Source organism: Scyliorhinus canicula, chromosome 2, assembly GCF_902713615.1.
Source record: "Scyliorhinus canicula chromosome 2, sScyCan1.1, whole genome shotgun sequence".
Classification (NCBI taxonomy): Eukaryota; Metazoa; Chordata; class Chondrichthyes; order Carcharhiniformes; family Scyliorhinidae; genus Scyliorhinus; species Scyliorhinus canicula.
The window spans coordinates 126,755,597-126,768,555 of record NC_052147.1 but is presented as its reverse complement, the minus strand read 5'-3'; the positions used below and the strand labels follow the sequence as shown (position 1 = coordinate 126,768,555).

Below are 12,959 nucleotides of genomic sequence, written 5' to 3'. Positions count from 1 at the left end.
CCCCCACACCCCGATAGTATTCCCCTTGCCCCTCAACCTCAATCTTAGGGGCTCACAGTACTTGCCCTGGAGTATAATGTGGAAAATGTGACGTTGGTCATTTTGGAAGGGATATCCAAAAGAACAGGGCATTATATAAATGGAGAAAAACTGCAGAAAGCTCCAACACAGCTTAGACGTGGGGTTACTTCCACATGAAAGCTAGCACGCAGGTATAGCAGATACCTAGGAAGGCTAATGAAAAGTTGGCCCTTATTTCAAGGGGGTTGGAGTATAAGAGTAGGGAAGTCTTGCTGCAACTGTACAAGGTACTGGTGAGACCACATCTGGAGCACAGTGAACAGTTTTGGTCTCTTTATTCAAGGATGGATTTTGGGATTCTCGTTTGGGAGACTATGTTCTCCTGTTGGAAATAAATCCTGAGTAGGTGGCCCATTAGCGAAGTCCCGTGGCCAGCCATCTCCGTCACTGCAAATCATCACAAACTCACCCCCTGCACTACACCAGCCCCCCAGCCCCAGATTGCCTGTACGGGGGGGGGGGGGAGAGAGGATCAACCGGCCCCCACTCAGTTGATCTGTCACACGTGTATTGTTCATGCCTGCATGATAATCCTTCCCTCTCATTACCCACATGTCCATATTCCCACAGGATCTCCAGGTGGCAATGCCGGTCCATCTGGGGTGGCCCCCCGGCACCTCCCAAGAGAACATCTCAGAGGAGAGCACGGAAGATGCCACCCTCGATGTGTCACGGCTGTCTTCTCCACCCTCCACCAGCACATAGACACACACCTCGGTGGGCTAAAGAAGTGGACAGGCATATTCTGGGAACATCACATGGTTGCAGATGCACATCAGGTGGAGGCTGGAACATCCAAGGGAGACAGAGGTCGGAGGTCTGTTAGATCCCAGGACCCAGCTGAGTCCCAGTCAGATACTGGGCCTCTGGACCAGGCTATCCCTTAGCTGGTGAAGTTGATAGAGTTACTCCAGCGGCTCCATAGCCGATTGGAGGAGTCCCAGAGGATATGGGCGCAGGTGATAGCGCTGGCAATGCGTGGCACTGAGGCCAACACTGCCAGGGTGGCGACCATAGTGGAGAACCTACAGCACGTCAGGAGCATGAGTGGTGGTGTGCAAGACGTGGCTCAGTCAGTAATGGCCATGGCTGAGCACATCGGCAATATGTCTGGTTCACTGGGGGATGTGTCCCAGTTTCAGTGGACTTTGCCAGGGCACTGCAGAGCATGTCCCAGTCACAGAGGGGCATCAACATCATGGTGCAGACATTGGAGAGCTGACAGGGCTGGCAGAGCCAGATGAAGCAGGGGCATCTGGAGCTCAATCCTTCTGCTGCTCCATCCCGAGGTGACCCCCCAGAGCCCTACGATCACCGACTGGGAGGAGGAAGTGCTGGACGCTGTCCAGGAGCCCCCCTTACAGGGAGACGAGAGAGGTCACCAGCGCTCCGACGTCCATCCCCGCTGACAGTGGCACATCTCGGAGTCAGCGTGTGGAACAGAATGGCACAGCAAGGCATGTTCCACCACCAAGTTGGCAGGTGACCTTCGGCCCCAGGCCCTACAGAGGACACCCGCCAGGGGCATCACAGGTCACAGGACATGGCAAGCAGCAGGGTGCATCCACCTCTGATGTGTATCCTGGGGACAAACCTAGACCTTGCGGTAGAGCATGGAGGGCTAAGCACGTCGAGGATCACCAAGAGAGCACTTGGGGAGGACGGGGTGCGGCATCATCAGAAGCTAGGGACAGTTGGAGTCACTAATGTACTTGTATACCATTAGAACACATTACACCCGAGACCTGTGAAGCCTCCGTCATGTATGCTGCACTGCGGGTCGCCTGAACCCCCCTCCCCCAGTTGACCCCCTCGCAAAGGTATACCGCATGATGGGTGTGAGCGACCACTCAGCAGTCAGACTATGGATAGGTTGAGGAGCATCAGAGCTCAGCTCACTGCGGGTTATCATCACCCTCCTGTCTTGTATATTGACCCACTGACAATGCCGTCAACAGGCACATCACTCTGGAGTGATGTAACACACACCCTGGGAGGGTCCAACAAGATGATTGGGGAAGGGGAGGGCATGGCTGTGGGGACTGTGGGAGGGATGAGGAGAGGGTGGTGTGATGACAGATGAAGCCACGTCCTATGAGAAGCGGGCGAGGATGAGGGCCTCTCTGATCCCCCAGGTGTGCTGAACCCTCGCCGCTGCCATCTGTCCTCCATCCTCTAAATGTTCCCGTGGGTACTACCCGGGTTTGTCCTCCAGCCCCTCCTGGTCCAGCACCTGCTCAGTGTCATTCTCGAGTGTGGCCGCATGTTCTTCCCCCTCCATCGAAAGGCAGCACGGTAGCACAAGTGGGTAGCACTGTGGCTTCACAGCGCCAAGGTCCCAGGTTTGATTCCCCGCTGGGTCACTGTCTGTGCGGAGTCTGTACGTTCTCCCCGTGTCTGCGTGGGTTTCCTCCGGGTGGTCCGGTTTCCTCCCACAGTCCAAAGACGTTCTATGTAAAATGAGGGCCAATCACATTCCGCCTCCTGTATATTAACCCGCTGCTGTGCCAGTTTATGGACAGCACAGCAGATCACAGCAAAGGAGGCGACCCTCCCTTTTTCTAATGTTAGTTTGAATCTGCTGCCAAGTCAAGGGGATCTCGAGGTGTGCAGCAACAGTGCAGCTTTCAAGCAGGGTTAGCAACGAATTGCACTGAAGAATTTTCACAAACAAACCAGGAAATAAAATCCACTTAACATGCTTCACTTCTAATTGAATGTTTGGCAGATGTAAAGAAATGAGTGGGATGTACATATAGGATTCAGATGGAAGTTTAAATATTGTAAATATATTTTAATGTGGAAGTTATTTTACTTCAGTGGAGAAATAAAATAAATAAATGGACAGAGTTTTTTTTCTTCTTTTTTTTAATAAATTTAGAGTACCCAATTATTTTTTTCCAATTAAGGGGCAATATAGCATGGCCAATCCACCTAACCTGCACATCTTTGGGTTGTGGGGGTGAAACCCACGCAGACATGGGGAGAATGTGCAAACTCCACACGGACAGTGACCCAGGGCTGGGATTTGAACCTGGGTCCTCAGCGCCGCAATCCCAGTGCTATCCACTGCGCCACATGCCGCCCATAAATGGACAGAGTTAAGTGATTCCACAACAAATGGATCAGATCTTATCTCTGCAGTCCTGCCACATCCAATAACTCTATCCCAACAACTCACTGGAGGAGGAGACTCCACAAATATCCCCATCCTCAATGACGTGGTAGCCCTGCGAATCAGTTCAAAAGACCAGGCAGAAGCATTAGCAGCAATCTTCATCCAGAAGTGCTGAGTGGATGATCCATCTCAGCCTCCTCCAGAGGTCTCCAGCATCACAGATGTCAATTTTCAACTAATTAGATTCACGCCACAGGAAACCAAGAAACAGCTGAAGGCACTGGATATTGCAATGGCTATGTGCCCTAACAATATTCCGGCAATAGTACTGCAGAGTTGTGCTTCAGAATTTTCTGCTCCCCGAGCTAAGCTGTTCCAGTTCAGCTACAACAGCATCTACCCAGCAGTGTGGAAAATTGCCCAAGTATGTCCTGTGCACAAGAAGCAGGACAAATCCAATCCAGCCAGTTACTGCCCGACAGGTCTACTCTCAATCATCAGCAAAGTGATGGAAGAGTCATTAACAATGCTATCAAGCAACACTTACTCAGCAATTAACCTGCTACTGGGTCACTCAGCTCTTGACCTCATTACAGCCTTAGCTCAAACGTGGAAGAGCTGAATGCCAGAGATGAGGAGAGAATGACTGCCCTTGACATCAAGGGAACATTTGTCCAAGTATGGCATCAAGGAGCCCTAGCAAATCTGAACTCAATGGAAATCGGAGGAAAATCTTCCACAAGTTGGATTCATCCCTGGCACAGATGAGGATTGTTGTGTTGGAGGTTAATCACCTATGTTCCAGGACACCACTGCACAAGTTCCTCAGGATAGTGTCCTAGGCCCAACCATCTTCAGCTGCTTCATCAATTAACTTCCTTCCATCATAAGGTCAAAAGTGGGGATGTTCGCTGCTGACTGCACAATGTTCAGTACCATCCACGATTTCTCAGATACTGAAGTGGTTCATGTTCAAATGCAGCAAGACCTGGGCAATATCGAGGCTTGGGCTGATAAGTGGCACGTAATATTCACGACACACCAGTGTCAGGCAATTATCATCGCCAGCAAGAGGAATCTAACCATCGCATTATTATCGCTGAAACCCCCACTAGGAACATCCTCGGGGTGACCATTGACCGGAAACTGAACTGGACTAGCCATTTAAATACTTTGGCTACAAGAGCAGGTCAGAGGCGAGGAATCCTGCAGCAAGTAACTCAATTCCTGATCCCTCCAAAGCCTGTCCACCATACAAGGCACAAGTCAGGAGTGTGATGGAATATTCTCCACTTGCCTTAATGAGTGCAGCTCCAATAACACTCAGGTAGCTTGACACCATCCCGGACAAAGCAGCCTGCTTGATTGGCACCCCATCCACAAACACTCACTCCCTCCACCATCGACGAGCAGTGGCAGCCTTGTGTGCCATCTACAAAATGCACCGCAGTAACTCACCAAAACTCTTTAGACAGCACCTTCCAAACTCATGACCACTACCATCTAGAAGGACAAGAGCAGCAGATACCTGGGACCCCCACCACCTGGAGGCTCCCCTCCAAGTCACTCACCACCTCGACTTGGAAATGTATCTCCACTCCTTCACTGTCGCTGGGTCAAAATCCTGAAACTCCCTCCCTAACAGCACTGTGGGTAAACCTACACTACAGGGACTGCAGCTGTTCAAGAGGGAAGTTCACCCCCACCTTAAGGGCAATTAGGGATGGGCAATAAATGCCTGCTTAGCCAGCGACACCCACATCCCTTGCATAATGTTTTTTAATTGGCATTTCACAAATATCTTTGTTTTCCAGAACAGAAGATTTCACAGTGGTAATTATGAACTTGGCTGTCAAACACAGATTGGCCCTCCAGCTTTGACAGTTTGTCTGCCGTCCTTAATTAGATGGGGAGCCTTCACCTACCCACCCACCCAGCCTTTCACCACACCCGTCCCCTGTCACGGGGCTTTATTCGAAGAGGAGCAGAAACTCTCCCTGAGTACTGCCCAGTAATTATCCTTCAACCGACCCCACCAAAAGAACATTTTATTTTTTATTTTTCTCTGTACTCTTGGTTGGCAAGTTTATCTACATCGCAACAGTCATTACAATGTTAAAGCAACTCACTGACTGTAATGTGCTTTGGGGTATCCTGCAGATTTGAAAAGTCGAATACAAATACAAGTTCGCTTTTTCCTTCTTGAAGAGTTTTTTGCTTCAGGGGCAATTATATTTCAAGGGAGTACCGGTGTTCTGAGCTTGCATTTCAAACATTTTTCTTCTAGATAGCCTATCAGTGTTGGAGAACCTTGCTGTGCACAAATTGGCTGCTGGGATTCTGACATTCAAAATTAACTACACTTCACAAATACTTCATTGGCTGCAATTGCAGCATGTGACATTCTGAGGTTATGAAAAGGTCAATACAAATAGAAGTCCCTTTCCGCCAAAACGAAAAGTTAGTATTTACCATGCTTGTGCTGAAACAGCAGTTTGATCCTAATGTTGTGATAATTATATAGACATCACCCTCATTTTCCCCAGCTTCATTGTTTCAAAATAGACATGTCGAAATTTATTGTTTGTTGTTCCGAAGTCCTATCCACTTATCCCAATTATTCAGCTGTTAATTAAATCACAAGTTTCATTTGAAATCATTGACTTAATTGTATTTCTGGAAGTGAATACCAGCTGAATGCACTGGAAATTTCCAAGAGTCAGGCTCATATGTCCCAATGTGGTTCACTTTCAACTGCCCTCTGAAGCGACCTGAAAAAAAATCATGTGGTTTCATCGAACTGGAACGGTTCTGGATGGCTCACTACCACTTTCTCAGGACAATTAGGGATGGACAGTAAATGCCGGATTCTCCAGTGACTCAACACCTTGGGATTGAATTAAAAAAGAAAAACAGGGCAACGAGCAAAATGTAAGATGAAAATTCCAGTGTGTCACTGTGTAGTTTACAAATCCTCATATTAAATTGTTATATTTATTTGTTGCCACAAAGAAAAAAGTTATGGAGGTCCCCACACTATGGATTCTTGTAAAACACAATGAGAGATTTATTAAATGTGTTGCGCAATACGATCAAAGATGGTAATCTCCCCAAAGCCTTGCAAACACTCTAAGGACTTCACTACACATCACGTGACACTAAACCAGTGATGCGACCATCAATTCAACCAGAAACACGAGTTGGAGTAAACTGTGTCTTTAATCGGCTTACAACTGAGCCTGCCTGCGCTCATGCTGAACTGGAGGCGGACTCGCAGGACCGCAGCACTTATACTTCCTGTCGGGGACGGAGCCCTGTATATGCTCCTCATCTCCCCCTGTGGGCAGAGCCACGCAACGGCTCACAGATGGAGCCCACAGGGACACAGTAATGTACAGTGTGAATTATAGTGGTTACACATTCACCACAACCAGCGGGAACTTATCTTTGATACATAACATAAGTATTCTCTGAAAGGGTGGTTATTTTGCAGTACCTCCAGCATTTACCATGGGAAGATGCAATTAATTATTCGGCATGGACAAGCTGGGCCAAAGGGCCTGTTTCCATGCTGTAAACATCTATGTTACCAATATTAAGAGCTCTATACTTTTCCAAATATTCTTATTATTGCTGAGTTTTTTTGTAACAGATGTAGCAGAATACATGCTAAATGCTATTGCCATTATCATACCATATTGCTAAATGTAGACGTTTTGATGGTGCCATTGCCTGCTTGAGTTACTTTAGGAGGAAATCCTTCTCCACAACCTGCCCAACCCTCACAAATTCTGGTGGTGAGGTCAGTTAAATGATGCGTGTGGGAGGGCAGTGAGGTAGGTACTAAATCCAGTTCTGGGGCATGCATTATGCAGACCGAGCAGGTTGTACAAACAACTACATGTTTCTCTTATCTATTTTAAAAAAAAAACATATTCCTTTTTCCGAGATACAAAGCCAGGGCTCAAAGTGTAGATAGGGGTAAAGCCTAATCCAGCTCCTTGCCTGCTCCAAAAACCAATTCAAATTGAATCCAACCTGTTACATTACTAGGTCTTGGGGTAACATGTGATATCGTATGACACATACTCTGCTCTTCCTCCGGACATACATCCATTAGGCCTTTGGTGATTACAACTGATGGAACATTCAGTGGAGCCAGGCTTTCTCTAACCATGCCTCTTCAATAGGGCAATGTGGAAAGCATAAGATTGAAGCAGTACCTGCTCCCTCTATTGGACAGTCCCAGAGCAGTGTGAGGCGACGGTGCCTCTGGATGTGAATTTACAACCCAAAAAGGAGTGGAATTTCTTAATTATTTTTTATTATTTTAAAAAAATAAGCTGCTGAAGTAGACACATTTACGTGAATATTTAAATATTTTCCCAGCCTATTTCTTTGCAATAATGTAACTCATTATGCTAAAGAGCAAGAGTTGGGTGCTGGGACTGCAGCGCTGACTAAGATGCAATCTCTGGAAGGAAAGGAATGCTGTTCCTGCTTCAGTAATGCGGTTCTTACACTGCTGATTGAACATCTTTGGCAGCAGAATATGGAAGTGACAGCAGGAGAAGGGGGATGGGGAATGCCACCTCAAGTGCTACATAATGTTAATATGCAGCAGTACAGACCCTTTGTTTGTCCAGGACTCCTCCATGCTAACACAGCCTGAAACTCCCTCTGCCACCACAAATTTGGGGGGAGGTTGAGAAAATTAACATTTATCACTGCGGTTCTTGAACTCCTGAGCAACGCTGCTGGCTTGGCTCATTGTGCTCTTCACTTGCCACACAAAGGATTAAAACCTTGATCTGGAATTTTGTGCATTTATTATTGGCTAACCAACAGAGAACAAAGCAATGTTTCAAAATTGCCATCGCCGTTTAATGTTATAGAGTAGAGAGCCCTGTGCCAGAAGGATTTCTTCTCTTATTCATGTGTCTCTCAGCTCGTTCTGAGCTTCTTTGTTCAAATGTCTACAAGCCATAATTCAAATAAATTGGTCCACATTAAACGCCCCCTTTCCTTTTTGCAAAATAAAGCATTTCATAATACATTGTGTCAGGAAAAACTATTACCTAAAGAAATGTGTCCTAAAGAACTAAATACCATTCAACCTGCAAGAGGTGAGTAAAATTCAACCCACCCCACCCACTAACACACTTCCCCAGTCATTTTATGCTGTGTCAGTGTTAACAAAATCAATTTCCAGCACCTACTAAATTATATTAAATTAAACACACCTTCCTGCCTGAAAGATCAATATTTTGGTATTTCTTTGATCAAAATGTTATCAAATGACGTTTAGCAGCATTTTGCCATGTCTGTATTTTTTGCCATTCATTTCTGGAAGTTGAAATGTTTTACCGGGAAGAAGTGGCCCATTTTTAGGAGTTAGTAGGAGGAAAGTATATATTAGGAGGGATTCTCCATCGGCCAGTGCTGCAATTGCAAAATATGATTGGGCGCAGAATCGTGCGTCAGCCAAAAATTGAAGTTGCTGCCAGGTGCCATGCTCTAGTCCCTCGACAGCGGGGTGAATGTGTTCTATGCTGTATGCTGGCGAGGACATGCAAATTGTACAGTAAATGCCATTGCCATATCATTAACGGGCCCGACTTGGCAATTTCCAGGCCGCCCGCAATATGCCGCCTCCGCCAGGCGGAATTACCGATGGCGAGGTTCACTTGTGGGCCGCGATTCTCCGCTCCCCACGCCGGGGGGGAGAATCACGGGAGGGCCGGGCGAATCACGCCACGCCGCCCTGGCACCCCCCGCGATTCTCCCACCCCCCCCCCAAAATGGCGTGTCGCGGTTTGAGACACGCCGCTCGGAGAATCGCCGCTTGCCGTTTTTCACGGTGACCGGTGATTCTGATGACCCCGACCGGTACATGCCAGCGACAACCGCACCTGGTCACTGCCGGCGTGAACATCGCGTGACAGGTAAGTGTGGGGCCTGTGGGGGGGCGGAGAGAGTATCGAGCACCACGAGCGTGCTCATCAGATGTCTGGCCCGCGATCGGTGTCAACTAAGAGACGCACTCTTTTCCTTCTGCCGCTCCGCAAGATCAAGCCGCCATGTCTTGCTGGGCAGCAGAGGGGAAGACGGAAACCGCGCATGCGCGGGTTGGAGCTGGCCAACCTGCGCATGCGCGGCTGACGTCACTTAGGTGCCGCCGGCCGCGTCATTCCCGGCGCACCGCTTTGACACAAGCGTCATTCCCGGCGCCCGATATTTGTGCACCACCGCTCCTAGCCCCCCCAGGGGGAGAGGAACGGCTTCCGACGCCGGAGTGAAACACTCCGGGTTTCACTCCGGCGTCGGCTGTTTCTCTCCGTTTCGGAGAATCACGCCCGTGGTATTTGAAATCGGCAAACAGGCGTCATGTTTTCTGAGGGAGAGAGAAGGGATACGAAAAGGACCCAACATTGCTATAGTGTGCCGATGGTTGTGCCTGTGGCCAGGGTGCATCTGTCAGTGCCGGAGGTAGTAGTGAGGGGCGACCAGGAGGTGGGCTATGAAGTTGGGATGGACTGGCATGGACTTCTATTCCCGCAGCTTGCAAGGCTGGCTGCCTGACTGCCCACTGCAAACTTAGAACCACAGGTCATATGGGTCCCCCCCTCCTCCCCACCCCTCCTCCCCCCTTCCTCCCCCTCCTCCTCCTCCTCCCTCCTCTCCCCTCCCACCTCCCCCCCCCCCCTCCTCCACCCCTCCTCCCCCGCGCGCCCCAGGCCACCTCCCTCTAGCCCCAGCTGACCCATCACCCATCAACAGGATGGGCATGCTCCACCACAACCAGTGCCATCATCTTGGCTGGGATGAGGATCGGCATGCATTGGAAATGAGAGAATTCCACATGGCGCCGGTGCTAGCCCATTAACCGGTCCTGAATCGCTCTGGGACTGACACAGCTTTTGTCAACATAGGAAACTCGTCATTCAGTCTCAGCGTCAGCACTTAGTTTCTCAAGCGGAGAATTCCACCCATAATCCTGGTGGTAAGAGGCGCAGTTTGAGAATGTTTCTCCTTGTCCTGCAGAAAACCTTTTGGTACCATTGTATTGCTCGAATCTTGCCAAAATGCTCTGAAAGAAGAGGGATTATAATTGACTATATGCCACACCTTAATATCAGTTCTTATATAATATATGTTATATATACATATATCCCAAATACTACTGTAGTGGCTATTCTGTGCCATTGCAGAGTGTCAGGGATTTTTACTTCCTGTTCACCAGCAAGACCTGACCAGGTCGCAAATCTGGAGCCAAGTGTCATCTTCGGGTGTGTGGTAGCATGACTAGGGGTACTACGGTACCTGGGAGTGTGAGTTACTATTGGTGGAGAAGGCTCGCTGCTCATTGGCCCAAGTGTTGCTTTCTCATTGGTCAAGATGAAGGTAGCTCCGCCCCATGAGGCGGAGTATAGGAACCCGTGTGTTTCCCAGCAGCCATCATTCTTTCTGTACTCAAGCTGCTGGGAACACTTCTTGTAGATTAAAGCCTTCAATTCGGACTACTCCTTCGTTTCAGTAGTTACTGATCGCACATCAAGGTGAAACAAGTTTAGAAGCAGAGACTGAGGATAGGTGGATCAGATATTCCAGACATATTCAGCCCCCATTTCAAAATTAAACATTCTGTACTTACTTCATCAAATCCTTTTATTTTATATTATGGCTTATAGTTAAATAGGAAAATGTAAGATTGCCCTTAACATTCAATACCATCACCACCAGCAGGTTCCCCACCATTAACATTGGGGGGTGGGGGGGGAATTACCAATGACCAGGAACGCAATTGAATGAGCCATATATATGCTATGGCAGCTGGAATAGGTGAAAGGCCAGATATTCTGTGGTAAGTGGCTCATCTCCTGACTCGCAAAGCCTTGCCATCACCTATCCGGTAAAAGTACAGAGCAAGGATGAGTGCAATAAGATTTATGGCACTCCAGCTAACACTTTGAACATTCGCTCCCTCCAGCACTGGTTTTCAGTGGCTGCTGTGCGCAGTATCTACAAAATGTACTGCAGCATGTTGCCGAGCTTCTTTGTGGCACCTCTCCATCCAGAAGGACAAAGATAGCAGGTACATGAGAACAACTCCAATTTCTCTTTCAAGTCATACACCATCTGAGCTGTCACATTTTTTTATCAAGCCATCACATGAAATCCTTTTGAATTCATGTTTTAACTAGTTTTATGTCCATTATCAGGCTTGGCTGACAAGTGGTAAGCTATATTTGCACCACACAAGTGCCAGGCAATGACCATCTCCTACAAGAGAGGATCTAACCATCGCCCCTTGACATTCAATGGCATTACCATCACTGAATCCCACAATCAACATCAGTTATCATTCACTCAGGAGAAATCACTTATTTTAGTTTTGGTATATCTACTAACGTTTCCCTGATATTGTCTGCAATGAACATCAAATGTTGGTATCAGGTACTCTTAAACTGAGAAAAACAGAGGAACCATATATACGTTACTTTTAAATATAATTTCTTCATTTTAATTGAGCTCACAAGAGAATTCCTGTATATTTTTCCATCTCTCGGGCTTTTCTTTTCAAATTGGAACCTTTGAACAATTCCGTTCAGAATTCGTATTGAGTTCCATCAACTCCTATCATGGCAGAGGCAGTAATCCAAATGATTAAATTCATAAATACTCCAATTTATGAAAACTGTGTTGGTTAATTCAGAAAAATGCTTGCACTTTTATTGACATCACGCTCTGCAATAGTGGCGAGAGGAAATAATTATGAAGACTTTGTAAAGCAAAATCTGTTGACAAGTTAATGTATTGTATAAAACAGCAATTTCCTTTGCATGGCTCCTAAATTCTTTCTCTTGTTTATAATGTACAGCTGCTGCCACATTTGAAGATTTCCAGATTCGACCACACACCTTGTTTGTCCATTCCTACAGAGCGCCTGCATTCTGTGATCACTGTGGGGAGATGCTGTGGGGATTAGTGCGGCAGGGACTCAAATGCGAAGGTAAGCTCTACTTTGTTAAGTTATCCACTGCCAAAAAAAACAGAAATGATACGTAGCCAATATCATGCATTTTTCCAGTAACCTGCCCCCGGAGGTTGTCAAAAGTAAGGCTCCAGGAAAATAATTATGGTCGTCAAGGAGGAGTCCGGAAATGAGAGTCAAAACGCTTTTATTTCTAACCCTTGGTTTTGGAAAAGTATATACAAGAAACAATCTAAATCCCTGTGGTGTTCTTTGTGTTGCTTATTTAGGATGGTTGGCGTAGTGCTCCACAAAGACCACTGTATAGCTTTTACTTAAACAAAGCTTTGATTTTATTTACACAACTAAACTGGGTTTTGACATTTAGTCCTTTTAGAATACAGAATTGATCAATAACATCTAACTACACTCATCCACTGCTAATCACACTACCGGTATAAACTATAATCTAACCTTCTCACACTAATTGCTCTTATGACCTTTACTAGCTATCTCCTGCATACACTCCTCCCTTAAGATCTAGCATCACTGCTTTATATAATAGTATCTGCAGCTTCCTCTAATGGCTATTCACGGTACTACATTAACCCTTGTAATGCTGATAGTTATGAGAATGCCACAATCCCAGCCGGGACTATTCTGGAACTCTGGCTCTTAACTGGGCAAAGTTTTATCCTATGTAATTAACAAACCCGCTGATGTGCCTCCACCCCTCAGCATGGGAGCTCGTACTCCACGAGGCTCACGGGGAAATTAATCAGGTCG

General features: G+C 47.1%; 1 protein-coding gene across 1 annotated transcript in view; it reads left to right on the top strand.

The window, feature by feature from the left end:
- The window catches only part of prkd1 (protein kinase D1), a 419,619-nt gene that overhangs the window by 254,822 nt on the left and 151,838 nt on the right, over positions 1-12,959 (top strand). The window contains exon 3 of the mRNA XM_038786278.1: positions 12,081-12,212. Coding sequence (XP_038642206.1) covers positions 12,081-12,212 — 132 coding nt within the window. The remainder of the gene's footprint in view (positions 1-12,080; positions 12,213-12,959) is intronic.